The following is a 16,015-nucleotide window of genomic DNA, read 5'->3' on the forward strand; positions in this document are numbered from 1 at the left end:
AGTTAGAATCGACAATATATAGAGTATTTTTAGGTATTCAACTCCCTCTCTGATTTTAATAGTATAAGATTTAAAAATATATAATCAGATTTAAGTGGATCTAAATTTATATTTTTTATATACATAATAAATTTGAATAGGGTTTTATTTTTATATTCACTGGTAAGGGCTCCTTGTTTAATAGAAATATTTTGTTTATATTTTTTTAGTTTTATTTGATAGGTTTGATTAGATTTTGTAATTTTTTTATTTGTTTAATTAATATTATATTATTTGATTAAAATTTATATATTAAGAGAGTAAACATTTGTTATCTAAATTTATTCATATAAATAGTTTGTAATAACATAAATAATTATCCGGTGAAACAACCATAAGATATATTTATAAATAAAAATTATAGTTTAGTTTGATAGTAAAATATATGCAGATAGTATTAATTTAATTTTAAATGAATAGAAATAGTAAAATTAAATTTTAAATTGAGCTTGAATAATTTTTTTTAAACTGGTTTAAATTTAAATATCTCTTATTAACGGGTAACTTACTTGTTGCTATTCCTAAATGGAAATATAAAATTAATGATGGTTTAGTTTGGTTTTCAAATAAAATGTAGTAAAGTGTTAATAGTTAAAGTTCAGGGACGTAATCATGATTTACTCTTCCTTATTTATAATAAAAAGAAGAAAAAAGAAGTATATATATCCGTTGCCTAATTTCTCACCCTTTCTTTATCATCGTTTCTAACGTTGAAGCAGAAGCAGTGGCAGTAGTAAAAGAAGAAGAAGTCATTAATTTCCACTTTTGACATCACAAATAAAATCAGTTTGTTGCAAGGGAATGGATCCATGGGGAGCGCAAGTGAAGAGTTGGAGTCAAAACCCATATTGGGTAAGGAATTATTCTTCGATGATGGTGATTCCTGATCAACTCAATTCCGCAATTTTCGGAAAAGTTCGGTTACTTGAGATCAGCCTTTTGCGACGCAACCTTTCTTCTTCCTCTAATGGGTACCATTCCTTTGTTATCAGAGCCATGGCTAAGAAGAATAATAACAATAACGGTAAGGCAAGTCGAATTGTTTACTTGTATTTTGGTGCTTATTTCGATTCTTGTAATTGAAACCAGAATTTGATCAATTGAGAAATTAGATGGGAAATTGATTAGGATTTAAAGTGAAATGATTGGGAAAAAAATTTTGTGATGTGAAGCTAGTTCTTGACTTTTACATTGGAATGCTACACAGTGCGCCTGAAAAGTAGCCCATTTTGATTGACTTTTTATAAGAAATACATCATACTATTATTGAAACAACTTTTACGACTCTATCTATAGTGCTCCTTTAAGGAGAGATAAAGGGTGTAGCTTTGGTGCTGCTTATCATGTCTAAGTAAACGTTGATAGTCAGTTGGGGAATTCACTTACGTTTACAAACAATGGTTTAAAAGATGATGTTTAAAAATTCTACCTTCATTTTGCCTGTAAGGACTGTGTACCATGATTAGAGAAACACATTATATCTATAATTTTTTTACATAAATTTTAAAACAATTTTCGAGTGCTTTAGTCCTAGAACATTGGAAGCACACAAAGGGTTGGTACCAGAATAAAAAGATACAAATGATATTTGAAGAGATCTGCTGATTATCGAGATGGGGTTGAGATGCAGAAGCAAGTTCTTTATTTTTTTTTTTTTTTGGGAATTGTGTGATTTAGATGAATTGAACGCTGAATAATAATTTGAAGCAATTTCTTTTGTAGCGATTTGCTAAGTTGATGGAGGACACAGGCGGCATTTGACGTGTCTAGTTCTAGTAATAATTTAAAGCTATGACTGTACTCTGAATCCATAGTAGATTGCAAGAATGGAGTCCCTTTGTATTTTTATTTGAATTACTGTTTTCTTGTTTTCATGTTTACTGTACTTGAAAAAGTAGTTGATCTTTTCTTTTATATAGATGTAGGTGAGAATCAAAGGTTCTCATTGTTCATTCTATTGAAAAGAGGTTCCGCTGTATCTTTATTGAGGTTTGGGACTATTACCATTATCAAGGCTCATTATTTAATCATAAATTGGGTTGGTTATAAGGATTATCTTACACTATTTTTTGCATCTCGTGCATATCTTGCAATTTCTTTCCATTAGAAACCTATGTTTCATATGTCAGGCTAAGTAGAAATATTGTTTTCTCATATGTCGTCAAGTCCACTTATTATCAGGAATTTGGTGGCAGCTTTATTATAATTACAGACTCATGCAGCCAAGGTTAATACGGGGAACTATTTTATAAATTCTTCTGTGTCAGTCATCTCTATTTGGTGCATATCCTGCGTGTTAGAAGTAGAAATATTGTTTTTTCATATGTGGTCAAGTTGCATATCCTGTGCCAGTCATTCTTACAACTCTCTTTAGCCTCATTTGATGATCTCCCCACAATTCCTGATCTTTGCCCACTTAAACTGTGCTTGACCTTGTTGGCATAGTATATTAATTTGACATTAACTTGCAATTTTCATACATATTTGAAGCCTGTTTCAGCAGTGTTCCTGTATTCTAATTTCGCAGCTATATGCTTTTTGGCTGCATCTCATGAACAATAAAAGAGCACTAGGTTATCTGTTTAGACTTATCACCATCATTATTGTTTTCTTCCTCCTCATATAATCATCTTCATCATTACGGAGGAATGTTTACAAGTTGCTACTGTTACTTGCATTGTTCAATATCGACACATTTCATTTAAAAATCAACTGCTGCGTTGTTCTTGTCAGTCTACAGCAGAAGGACATGTATGGTGGAGCGTTGGATATACAATCTTATGCATTATTTGATAAGGCCTTCCTTGGTAAACAGCTATGGACAGATTTTAGGGTTGCACCATTGTGCAAAAGATTGAGCTGTTCAGATTCTGGTCTCATATGGATGGAGAGAGCCTTCTCAATGGGATGTAGAACCAAAGTGGAGAGTTCATAGACAAGATAGAACCCCTCTTATTATGACATGGAGATTGGTGGTGCTGGTGGTGGTGGGGTTTCCTGGACATCCCTGTTTCTGAATATCTTTTGGTGGGCATATGTATATAAATGCTCGAGTGAGTGATTGTATTCCATGCGGCTTAGAGTATTGGTTGTTTGACAATTAGTAATTGTCAATTAGAGACTTTTCCATTTCTCTTTTCCTTTTTGTGGTTGATAGAGTGTGGCCATGAATTTGCAGAGTTATCAATGTGCCCTTGTCAGCATAAGTATTAAGGAACGAGTAAACTTCCCTTAGAAAGCCATGTTGGTTACTATCAGGGTTGCTACTTTTCTGTCTTTTTTTCTTTTAAAGAAAAGATGTAAGTTGCGTAGGATAGGTGCTTGGCCATTGGCAACCTTCAGAAATCCAAACTGTCATGGCTGGCAGGATTGATCTTTGGAAGAATGTAAGTGAGGCATGCCATTTTATGAGGTGCATATGGGCTAGACAGGCCCCTTTACATTAAGCGATTAGTAGTTATCATCGAATAAATTTCTTTAGCTCAAGTTGGATTAAAAGCATGGAATGTATTTGCACTCTCATCTTATTAAAGTTTAGCACCATGAAAATGGAGCTCATATTGCCCATTATACAGGCGACTTTCATCATATGCAATTAATTAGTCATCCAGTTATGAAACCTTGGAGAAAGAGGATGAATTAAATTGAGCTGCTAAGTATAATAGGATTACTTGGGTGACTGCAGAATGAAAGAAATTGAAGCAATTTTTGATGTTAACCTTCATTGTCCTCTTGTCAGGGAAAATCATAGGAAGAAGAACGAGTAAATCCCCACATAAGTCTTGTTCAAGCTTTGTACACTACTGGGGTGTTCTTTAATTTGGGAGGTTTTATGGAGAAGTCCTTGACCACTGACAACCTTCAAAATGATGAAATTATTATGGCTGCTGGGTGTTATCTTTGGGAGAATGTAAGTTAGCAATTGATCTGCTTTTAAAAGGATGCTTTTGTGCTGGACAGCTTTGGGCATTGGAATATGTTGTCATGGAAGTACCTTGGGTGAGGCAGAATCCTGTCTTCTTCTCTTTCTTTCTTTTCTTGTTTCTCTTGTTCGTTTCCTTCCTTTTGGCTAGGTTTACACAGAAGAGCAGCACTCCAGCATTCTTTGTCCACTAGATTCCATCAAATGCTTTTATTTCATTGCTTGTTCTGATATAGGGAAGAATAACCATTTTTAGAATTATTTTTATCAATAAGATAAACTTTGTGCACTTCTTCAAAATCTTTCACATGTTTGTTTTGGGGATTTAACATTATGTACCTGGATACAAAATAGATTTACCTCCGGATCTGAGGCATTCTTTTGTTGGTATAGTTTTAGCAAGTACTTACAGGCCAACTGAAAAGTAGCTACTGTATGATTCTAAACTCTGGATTTATATGTTTATGCAATGAAAGCCACAATATGCTTTCACCAATTTCAAAGATATCATTGTCAAAAGCTATTAACAAGAGGTGAGCATTATGGTGGCTTGAATTTAGGATTTCCTTTTTCCAGTTCTTCTGTCCTCATACCCTTCACCATGAGCAAGAAGGCCTGCTTGTGTGGCAATTTGACTATCTAACTTCCTGGTTCTTGGTCGTTACCTTGATGTGTCTAAGTGACTCCCCATATATCTAAACCTGCAACTTTGACCAGTGTTTCTGATGCAAGGAAATGGTTAATTACTAATGTAACTCCTCTATATTGTCGGTATGATTTCTGAAGTTTTAGTAATTCCTTGAGACAACTTGAAAAAAAGCTTGAAAATTGAAATGGCAGACTAGGCTCTTTTGCTTGAGATTGCAAATGATTGTAGACTGATTTTTCTTAATTTGAACATTCAAGAGTAAAATTTAGATTTTAACTCATCGACTGAATGATAGCACACTGGTAAATCTTGCACAAGATGCAAGTCAGCAAAAGTTCAAATATGTTTGTGATTGTATTCAGGAAATGGTGATCGACCTAATCCAGAAGGAGATGGTCTTAAAGGAAGTAATTCTTCTGATAGCAAAAAGTCTAATGACAGTGCTTCCCAGAAGTCTCATCGTGTGAATCTGGACTGGCGAGAGTTCAGAGCAAAAATGGTTATCCAAGAGCAGGTGATTTTTTTCTTTACTGATGATGTTATATACCTATCGTCTTTCTGGCTATGAGTAGGCTAATCATGTAAATTTTTGTTGTCCCCTATATTAAACTCCATATGTGTTCTGTGCTAGAAGAGATCTTCAGAAGGTAGGCTTAAGGATTATTTCCATATGATGCCAACCATGTTGATGCAACTGAGGGGTTTGCATTTGAAGGAAAATGGATTGTGAAATTTGGGAAGTTCCTGAGAGACCTTTATTTTCTAACTCTGTTGGAAGAAGAAAGAAATTAGTTTAACACTTATGAATGTAACATAATGATTGACTTCATATTCCCGAATCATTTTGGATATGAAAATTGAAGATACCTGTAGTGGGAGGTCTTTATGTGACGTTTGGATCAGCTAAAAAATCCCCCCTTCTTTGGCTGTCATTAGATTTCTGTCTTGTCTCTTAAAGCCTGACATCTGCCTTGACATACTTGAGAGGTTAAGAATAGGGTCTGAAAGAGTGTCCAAGTGCACAAGGTGCATTGCATACCCCCTACATACATGGTTTCTTGTTTTGCGGTTCAAGCATATGATTTCAATGTCTCATTGTTGCACCAATGCTAACCCTCAATGTTAGCCTTGGGATTGACTAGACTTGAGATTATGACAAGTAACGTAGTGATAGCTCAGAACTTTGGACTCTTAAGTACTTTATACTTATACTCTACAGTGTTAACAGGCAGAGATTGCAGAGATTGATGCTGCTAACCAAGTAATTACGCCCCGAGATTCCAAACCACTTGGCCTGAAATGGGCCCATCCTATTTCAGTACCTGAGACTGGCTGCGTCCTTGTTGCCACAGAAAAACTTGATGGAGTGCGCACCTTTGAGAGGACAGTTGTTCTCCTTCTGAGATCAGGAACTAGACATCCGCAGGAGGGGCCATTTGGAGTTGTCATAAACCGGCCGCTGAACAAAAAGATCAAACACATGAAGCCCACGAATAAAGAACTTGCGACCACTTTTGCAGATTGTTCTTTACATTTTGGCGGGCCTCTTGAGGCAAGCATGTTTTTGTTACAAACAGGAGAGAAGGAAAAGCTTCCTGGTTTTGAAGAAGTGATCCCTGGCTTATGCTTTGGTGCGAGAAATAGCTTGGATGAAGCAGCAGCACTTGTGAAGAAAGGAGTCCTGAAGCCTCAGGATTTCAGATTCTTTGTTGGTTACGCCGGGTGGCAGCTAGATCAGTTAAGGGAGGAGATTGAATCAGACTATTGGTATGTAGCCTCGTGTAGTTCAAACTTGATTTGCGGGAATTCGTCAGATTCATCATCGGAGAGTCTGTGGGAGGAGATTTTGCAGCTAATGGGTGGTCATTACTCAGAACTGAGCCGAAAGCCGAAGCAAGACATGTAGGTAAGATTGAAAAATGAGTGTCTATAGAATTAAGGAAGTAAAACTGGCAGCAAAAAACACTATGCAGCCTAGGCATTCATGGAAGCCGAATGTACAGAAACACTCACTCTCTTATTGTTCAGAACATCCTTTATTATTTTTTTCTTCTTTATCGTCTCATTTTCTCTGATAGTAGTAATGGTTCATGTATTTAGTACTACGCCTTATCTTAAGTAAATTATATCTCCTCTTTGCAATTTACATTGTAAATTTTTCTCTCCTGAAATGAGCAACAGAGGCACACAGGAAGAAGCAGGCATCTCTCTCTCTCTCTCTCTCTCTCTGTCTCTCTCTTCTTTTAATAGTAATTTCTTTTACTATTATTGGGCACTTGATGCTTTCATAAGTCTGCAGATCTTTGTTTCTAACTGTTATTTAGATTTATGGTTTTGATGGTTTTTGTTCTGTTTTGAGGATGAACTGTGAGAATACATATTCTATAGAAAAAGAATGGTTACAATAAAAATAAAAATATTAATTTATTATATTAAATTAAATTACTTAATTAAAATATATATTGATGTTTTAAATAAAAATAATAAAATAACAAATATTTCTATTTTTGGTATTTTTACTGTTTTTGTCTAATATTAATATTAAAAAAATCTTACAATAGTAATAGCGATCAGAACATTAATCTTTGAGTTGAGAATGATTTTAGTAAGAATAAATAATAGTAATTATTATTAAAATTATAAAATTAATTTTAAAATTTATTATTATTCTTATTTATTAAAAAGAGTATGACTTTCACTCGCCGGTCTAAAATAGAATTACTCTAAATCAAATATGTAAGATTTAAACTAATAAGAATGGAGACGTGTACTTTTTAACTGAACAGGAAAGGATATTAGTAATTATAAATTTGAATCAAAAATAATAAACATAGGGTTGAGCAATATGTAATGAAGTTGACAAACAAACACGTGGCAGTCGGTAAAGCTAAGACTAAGGACCCACCATACAGCAGCACCACCACCACCCCCCCACCCCTTAGTGCTCTTCACGTCTGCAAATTTTTAAAATGTTGCTGTCTCTTTCTTTCTCTCCACCGGCATTTCGAAGATTTCATAACTACGTAATCATCCCTCATCCCCCCCAAAAAAAGGGGAAAAAGAACCCTTAAAAGGAAGCATCAGTGGCAGACAGAGAGATGACAATAGTTAGTTAATAGTTACAGTTTTCACTGAGACAAAAGAAACCAAGACAGAAAGACATTTTATATAAATCATGAAACGAAATGAGTTTTTTTTTTTTTTTTTTTTGCAAATATGAAAACTGAAACTACAGGTTGTCAAATCTTTAAAAATCTTAGGTCTCTCGCATTTTTAGGACTTAAGGGGTTTTTTTGTTTGTTTTAATGATATTATCAATTCATTATTTATTTATGTCTATTTTTAGATTTTCCATTGTTACCAACCCTCTGTTTCTTGCAAATTTGTAGTGTCTTCTTTAACTATGCAACAAAATAATATTTGATTTTCTTTTTTCTTAAAAAATTTATTTGGAAATCATAAAAGACACACCTGTAACCCAGAAAGGCCGGCCAGAATTCCTGCATAAGATATTGGATATTATTTTATTTTTTAATTTTTTTTAAAATTTTTCTGTTATTATTATTTGTAAAATTCTTTCTTGAAAAAAAAAAAAATAAAAAGAAAAGAAAAAATTAAAATATAATCTTTATGTTCAATGCTTGGATTCTGGTCTGGGTTTTGATTTTCTTGTCTTTGTCTTGATTGCTAACACTATTACCATATAATTATTATTATTATTTTTTTACATTCACTTTCCTTTCTGGTGCCATTGTTCTTGAATTGAATTCAATTCTTGTGTCTTGATTGATTTCTTTCCCTTCTTGATTTTCAAGATTGAGGTTCTGTTTTGCTAGCTGGGTTTCATTTCCTAACAAGGTCCATATCTATTTAAGAAGAGAACATCTTGGTTTCAGGAAATCATTTTGAAAGATAGTTGTGATAATGCTCCAATGATTTAGGAGATGATACAATTGGGTTCCCAGCATAAATGTGGGGAAACCCTTTTGGTTGATGATATTGGTGTTGAAATGTATTGAGGTATTCTTGTTTGGCAACACGGATTTTGGGGTGAGATTATGGGCTGCATCTGCTCCAAAGGAGCTGCAGATGAAGAAGTACATGATAATGAAAATGAGAGACAGAAAGAGAATGAATTTGACAAATCATCGGTACAATTGGTTGCTCCAGTTCACTCCAAGAAAGGGGATGATTTTGTAGTAGATCACGGGAGGAAAGATGGTTCTGGACGTAATGTTTCAAAGGCAAATGCAGGGGCTGCTATTGTTCCATTGGATGGTGGAGAAAAGAATGCTCACTTTGTTGATGCATCTTCCAGAGGCCGTCATCATCAGAGACGGGCAACAATGGATTTGGGGTCTAGTGGAAGTCAGCAGCATCATGGGTTTAGGCTAACTGCCCTGCCTCTTGCTGCTGAAAATGAGCTTATCATTGCAGGATGGCCACAATGGTTAACCTCAGCTGCTGGTGAAGCCATCAAAGGTTCGGTGCCTCTGCGAGCAGATTCATATGAGAAACTAGAAAAGGTTAGTGCTCAGGGAAGATATTTCCACTTTTGATTTGCTTGAAGTTAAAAGTGACCCTATCATATTCTGTTGTGAAATTTTCTGTCCTTGCTTATACATATGTCTCATATACAGTAAAGAATAATATATGTTGTAATCTGTGTATTTCGTATGCCATACTGATGATAATTTGTGCTCTATGACAAGTCTGCATACGCATCATTATGAACAGCACTATGTAGTCTATGTTGGTATTAGTTGCATATGAGTAAGCTTAATTTTTTTGATCAACAGAGCAAGCTTAATTAGATAGCAATTAAATACCATGGAAGGATCAGGCTCTTATTTCTATTTTAAAGAATAAGACATAAGAATTTTCAATTTTGTGAATGAAACAAGTCTGGAGAGCAACAATTCATAATGATAATATTGAATGAAGTTTTAATAAATATTCCATGGGTTAATTAGTAGGCATTTGTTAATGACATGCAAATAGACTAGCTAGCAGTGGGTCCTCATGATTTTGAGGCCATGTAATGCAGATTGGACAAGGAACTTATAGCAGTGTGTATAAGGCTCGTGAGCTTGACACTGGGAAAATTGTTGCAATGAAGAAGGTTCGCTTTATGAATATGGATCCGGAAAGCGTCCGATTTATGGCTAGAGAAATCCACATTTTGCGTAAACTTGACCATCCAAATGTTATGAAGCTTGAAGGTATAGTCACTTCGAGGATGTCTGGGAGCTTGTACCTTGTCTTCCAGTATATGGAGCATGACCTTGCTGGGCTTGCAGCAAAACCTGGCATTAAATTTAGCGAATCTCAGGTATATTTCTTTGAAGTATGTGATTCTCAGGATTTTGGATGACAGTTCTGATTGTATTTTATCAACTAGTTTTTTGTCTTTTTATTTAAATTTTTAAAGAAGTGAGTAAATGTGCTCATCTCATATGCCCAAGAACAGTGAGAAACTTTACCAGCTTGAACATCTTACTCTTAGCATTTTATGATCTATAATTCTTATTTTTATAAAGCTCTAGTCAGCTGCAAACCTTAAAATATCTTCTCTTCAATATGCTTTATCATGCAACTGTCATTTTTCTGATCCCATGTAGTCTTACATGTATAACATTTTCATGTGCTTGCAGATTAAATGTTACATGCAACAACTTCTTCATGGGCTTGAACACTGCCATAGTCGGGGTGTATTACACCGAGACATCAAAGGTTCAAATCTACTTATTGATGATAAAGGAGTACTCAAGATTGGAGACTTTGGCCTAGCAACACTTTACCAGCCTGATCAAAATCAAGCATTAACAAGCCGTGTTGTAACTCTCTGGTATAGGGCACCTGAGCTCTTACTTGGAGCTACAGAATATGGAGTTGCTATAGATATGTGGAGTGTTGGTTGCATTCTTGCTGAATTATTTGCAGGGAAGCCTATTATGCCAGGAAGAACAGAGGTAGCGTTATTGACTTCCATGACTTGTTGACTTGACCTTACGGTTCACTTTTCAATACAAGTCCTTCTCTATGCTTTGGAATCTTATTACATCTTCTTTATATCTTGGCATGCGCTAACAGAATGCATGGGATTATCTATAGCTTTTGGCTAACTAAAGAGTGTTATAAAAACATGGCAATTCATATAAATTGTGAATTTCTTGCATGATTTTCTGTGCATTAATTAGATGAGCTACACACATCTATTAGCGGTACATTTGTTGATGATAACTCATCATCTTTTAACTTGCTAAACTGTTCCAGGTAGAGCAAATGCATAAGATTTTTAAGCTTTGTGGTTCACCCTCTGAAGACTATTGGCAAAAAACAAAACTGCCCCATGCAACAAGTTTCAAACCTCAACTGTCTTACAAACGTTGTGTTGCGGAAACATTCAAAAACATCCCTCCTTCAGCTTTGTCCCTTGTTGATAAGCTACTCTCAATGGAACCAGAAGCTCGGGGATCAGCAACTTCAGCTCTGAGCAGCGAGGTAAACTCTTAAGGACTTCTTTTTTTGAAAAAAAACTCAGACCAGATTCCTTTTATATATTGCTTGACACCAGCTGCTTTAAGGAGTCATGAACTTGAATCTTCTGGTGCCCATGTCATTAATATAGCTTGCTACCCCCCAAAAGGAATTGCATATCATTAGTTGAATTCTTCACTTTTTCCCCTCGTAAAATTAGATATCTAACATCTCAAAAATCCTCCTAGATGGCAAAATATCTTTAGTTTGTTTTGCTGGATCAGTTTTGGATTTTTCAACTCACATCTTGACTTCCATAAATTTTTGAAACTGCTAGTCTCTCAGATATTGCATCATTTAAAATTCTACTTATACATTATACAGAATGATATTGCATCATCACTTCCATAACAAAATGATGCAATATGAATCGGTAAACATTATACACCTTCCCTATTAATAATATGACTCTTGTTGCTTATTAATAGAATAACAAGAATTCGAAATTAAACATCTGATATTGATTTCCTTTACAGTTCTTCAATAGAGAGCCCTTCCCTTGCGATCCATCATGTCTACCAAAATATCCTCCATCTAAGGAGCTTGATGCAAAGGTTCGAGAAGAAGAAGCAAGAAGGTATTGCTACAGAGGACTTCATTTTGAATGCAAAATCTCTGACCTTCATTGAAATTGTGCACATAGTTTATTGCAATTCACTCGTACAAACACAATGGCTATATAAAGTTTAAACTACTCTTTCATGTGCTAGTCTATATATACTCATGCTGAAGACATTCTGGGCTTAAATCAGCAAATTGTTGCATTGGCATTCGCTGGTATTTCCAGATAAAGATGCCATACAGAAGTTGATAATGATCAAAGTGTGGCACCAATTTTTTGTGTGCGCTCAGTATATCATTTGATTTACTTAATTGACATCCTCATTCTCTGCAATGAATAAACTTGTAAACAGCTGGTCTATGTTTATGTGTTTCACTGTGTGAGTATGCAAGTAGGAAAAGAACACATTTAAATCTCCTTTTGTTGGACTCCATATAGGAATGTTTTAGGAACTTGGATATAATAATGTTTATTGCTCTTGCCTCTTTGTTTCTGGGATAGCCAAAGATAACTCTTATTTCCAAGCCTCGAGGATAAATATTCATTCTTCCCTTTCATCAGAACTATGAAGAGTCTATAAGTTCCTTTGCACATTCTTAAGCATGCATTATTCATTTTAATTTCAGGAAAAGAGAAGAGGCAGGAAAAGTACGTGGAGCTGAATCTGTTAGAAGAGGTTCAAGAGACCTTAAGGCAGAGTCACCAGAATTCATTCCTCAGGGACAGACAAAAACCACAAGCACAAGTTATAAATATGATATCCAGGAGGATGGTGGTTCTGGTTTCCGAATTGAACCTCCCAGAGGAGCTAAACATCTTGTTATCTCTCAGTGTAGTTCCATGATTCACCCTTGTGCAGTACAATCTTCAATAAATAAGAATGTAGGCTCTTCAAGACATAATAATATGGAATCAAGGACAGAGAAATCTCACAAACCTCAGGCTGCCATAGACGTCTCTATCTCCTCTATCAAGAAGGATGAAAGAGTGCATGCCAAAGATAACAACTTGGTAAAGAATTTATCAGTTGTTCTTTCCATTTTCCATTTTCTGTTATTTTGCTTCTACAAGGTTAAATGCAAACAAGAAACGTGAATCCATCTGCTATGCTAATAACAACCTTGTATATTGGAGGCTCTTCTTATCATATTTCAATACAGAAAATGGAAACCGATCAACTACTTTTCATGCTAATAACTTCCTACTTCCTATAGCATATGTCAAGTAGGACCTGGAATAATTTCCCTTCTTTCAGTTTTTTTTCTTTTTCTATTTGAGTTCCCTTTTAATTTTCTTTTTGTTTCTGCATGACCTTTTTCTGCTACCGTAATCCTAGCTGCTGAATGAAATAAAATGGTGTTTCTGTGTATTTTTTTCAGGGGTATGTTCGCAGGAAAAACAGGATCAACTACTCAGGACCATTGCTGCCTCCAGGGGGAAACATTGAGGAAATACTCAAAGAACATGAGAGACAAATCCAACATGCTGTCCGCAAAGCACGACTTGAGAAGTCAGGCACCAAAAGTAACCTTGATGGTTAGAGTCAGCTGCATTATCATGGAGTGGGTAATTGTCAAATGTTCAGACTCTGCCACCTTGCAAGGAATGATCCTTGTGGTGTCACATTTCCTCACCTGCAGAACCAATTGCAGATCAGCAGTACAGAAAGCTTAATCCTACTTGCGACCGTTACGAGGGAGACATAACATGCATTGCTGGCTATGACTAAGATATAGCTGATTGTACTCGAGTTCAGAATGTGAGAAATTCTTTTGCAGTGAACTTCTTTTCTTCTTTTCTCTGAGAATAGAAAACGGAGTGGGGAATTTCTTTTTGTTAGGACACCTGAATGGTGGGGAATTTGCTCTGTACAGTGGATAGGGCCTGTCGGGTAGTGGCTACTGCATATCATACATTGTAAAGTGTAAAATTGCTTCTTTTTCTTGTCAGTCGGTGTATTTCAAAGATGGGAACAACTGATTCTCAATGTGCATATTCTGGTTCGAGTCAATGAGTATAGTTTGAAGCATCCTAACTTAGTAAAGATGTGGGAACTAATGAGATCACATATTAGTAGGAATCGTCAATGGATTATCAAGATGATATTGATCTTTGGATCATTAGATTACTAATTCTGGATTAAATACATGCAGTCTGTGAGGCACAGGCACACAGGCCTGTAATGGGCTTGCAATGAAGAGTTTGGTAAGTTTGATTGTCTTAATTTGATCACAGTTTGCAATGACTATGATTGTGAATTTGAGATTAAATTTATAAAACTCTAAATTATTATATTCTGAAGGAAGCTAAAATGCCAAATTTTCCGTTTGAACTTGGAAGCAATGGCCAATTAGCTCAGATTTTAATTGTCCGGCTAATTTACCCAATTTGATAAAAATGGTCAATTCAACCTAATTAAAGGATTTATTTAATATAAAAAACTCAATTTTGTTCTTGTACTTCATACTAATTGTCAAATTGTATAAAAATAAACTTTGTTAAATTAAAAAGTAAAATTATTTAATTTTAACATAATCTTCTCATATTATTTAGTAAAAAATAATTAGATAACATTTCTAATTTAAAGTTTTAAATTAAATAATATTTATTTCAACCAACATTTGCATCTCTCTAAATTCTTGTTGATTTAAAATATTTAAATTCTTGTTGAAGTTAAAATTTATCACAGTATTATTTAACATTTTTTTTAAATAAGTCATAAATTTTATGTATGATTCTATTTTTTATTTTAAATACTTAAAATTTTTTAATAAGATTTTTGATTAATAACTATCAATTTTGATAATGTATAATATTTATACAAATTATATAAAATTAAAAAAATTAAAAAAATATTTCAAATTATTTTTGATAATATTAAATTAAATAAAAGCATAATCTCATAAGAATTTCGTAATATTATTTAATTTAATTATTTAATTAATTTAATTAATTATTTTATTAGATAATAAAAATAAATTACGTTAAAATTAAGTAATTTTATCCTACTCTAATAAAAAATTATTTTTATAAAACTTGGCATTTAATATGAAATTTAATGACCAAATTGAGTTTTTTTGTATTGATTAAATCTTTTGAATATATTAAATTGACCACTTTGATCGATTGTTAGATAAATTGATCAGAAAATTAAAATATAAATTAATTATCCATTTACTCCAAGTTTAGGGGGCAAGTTGGCACTTTAACCTTTTGAAGAAATTAAGCTAAATAAACACAAAATATAGTATTCGTGAAACAACCAGGCTAGGTGAATACACATCAATTAATGATAAAAATAAAGCTTTATATTTATACTGTTGGTCCTACCCGCCAAGGTAAGGTTTTTGGAGGAATCAAGGCTCGGATCTTCCTGGTCCAGAAGATGTAGCCACTCTTGAGGCTCGGGACACAGGATTTTATATTCAATGACGAAGAGGATTGGGGGGGGTGTAACTGACTAGAGCCAGCTTGTGAGCTACTTAAAATCAGCTAAAAAAATACTTGAAATTGATTCGATATTGATCGAGCTTAAGCTCGAGCTACTTGAGTAGCTTGATGAGCCGAGCTCGAATTCCGTAAATCCCACTCGAGTTGGCTCGCGAGCCTAATCGAGCTTAGATTTAATTGAAATAAAAAAAAATCAATTACTGTGTATTGAGCTTAGGCTTAATTGAAAGAAAAAAAATCAACTATTGTATGTCGAGCTTAGACTTAATTAAAACAAAAAATAAAAAAAAAAACTATTGTCTATTGGGCTTAAGCTTAATTGAAACAAAAGAATCAATTATTGTGTAGAGAGTAGAATTTGATCTTGCAACCTTATAGGATATGTATAAGTTTTATCCACTAGACTAAATATATACGTATATGTTAATTTGATCCTGTTATAATATATAATAATTAATAAAACGTGGTAATTTTAACATGAATTTATATATATGTGATAGATGATTAAAAGATATGTAGATGATTAAAGATATGTAGTTTAATATAAATGTTAATAATTCTGTGCATATTGAAAATTATAAAATTATTTAATGAATTTTAAATAATTATATGTAAAATATTTATTTAAAAATTAAATTTATTACTCAAGCTCGATTAGGCTCGAAATCGACTCAAATAAGCTTGAGCTTGTTAATTTGGCTCAAGCTTAAGCTCGAGTTTGGGCTTTTCAAAACTCGGCTCGAGCTCGAACTCGCTTCAAAATTCTATTCAACTCGATTTATATACACCCTTAATGAAGATACTATATGTTGGGGAATTCAAGAAATGAAGTGTTTTCTGTTGCCAAAAATTA

General features: G+C 34.0%; 2 protein-coding genes across 4 annotated transcripts; both read left to right on the plus strand.

Annotated features, from left to right (window-relative positions):
• The first annotated feature begins 718 nt into the window (after nt 1–718).
• On the plus strand, nt 719–6,752 carry LOC8265004 (UPF0301 protein Cag_1601). Of its 3 annotated transcripts, none has more exons than XM_048370988.1 (4): nt 925–1,063; nt 2,773–4,038; nt 4,973–5,124; nt 5,839–6,752. In XM_048370988.1, exons 2-4 carry the CDS (start codon nt 3,981–3,983, stop codon nt 6,514–6,516), a joined length of 888 nt encoding a protein of 295 aa, XP_048226945.1. In that variant the 5' UTR covers nt 925–1,063; nt 2,773–3,980; the 3' UTR covers nt 6,517–6,752. The 3 variants fall into 3 exon arrangements, with proteins under 3 accessions (XP_002528048.1, XP_048226945.1, XP_048226946.1); XM_048370989.1 differs by having other exon boundaries at nt 931–1,063; nt 3,779–4,038; XM_002528002.4 differs by lacking the exon at nt 2,773–4,038 and having other exon boundaries at nt 719–1,063.
• Nucleotides 6,753–7,305: 553 nt separating this feature from the next.
• LOC8265005 (probable serine/threonine-protein kinase At1g09600) lies at nt 7,306–13,921 on the plus strand. The gene is made up of 7 exons (XM_015724697.3): nt 7,306–9,136; nt 9,658–9,942; nt 10,265–10,582; nt 10,887–11,114; nt 11,627–11,727; nt 12,339–12,723; nt 13,092–13,921. Exons 1-7 carry the CDS (start codon nt 8,669–8,671, stop codon nt 13,251–13,253), a joined length of 1,947 nt encoding a protein of 648 aa, XP_015580183.2. The 5' UTR covers nt 7,306–8,668; the 3' UTR covers nt 13,254–13,921.
• Nucleotides 13,922–16,015: the final 2,094 nt, after the last annotated feature.

This window comes from Ricinus communis, chromosome 2 (genome assembly GCF_019578655.1).
Source record: "Ricinus communis isolate WT05 ecotype wild-type chromosome 2, ASM1957865v1, whole genome shotgun sequence".
NCBI classification, from domain to species: domain Eukaryota; kingdom Viridiplantae; phylum Streptophyta; class Magnoliopsida; order Malpighiales; family Euphorbiaceae; genus Ricinus; species Ricinus communis.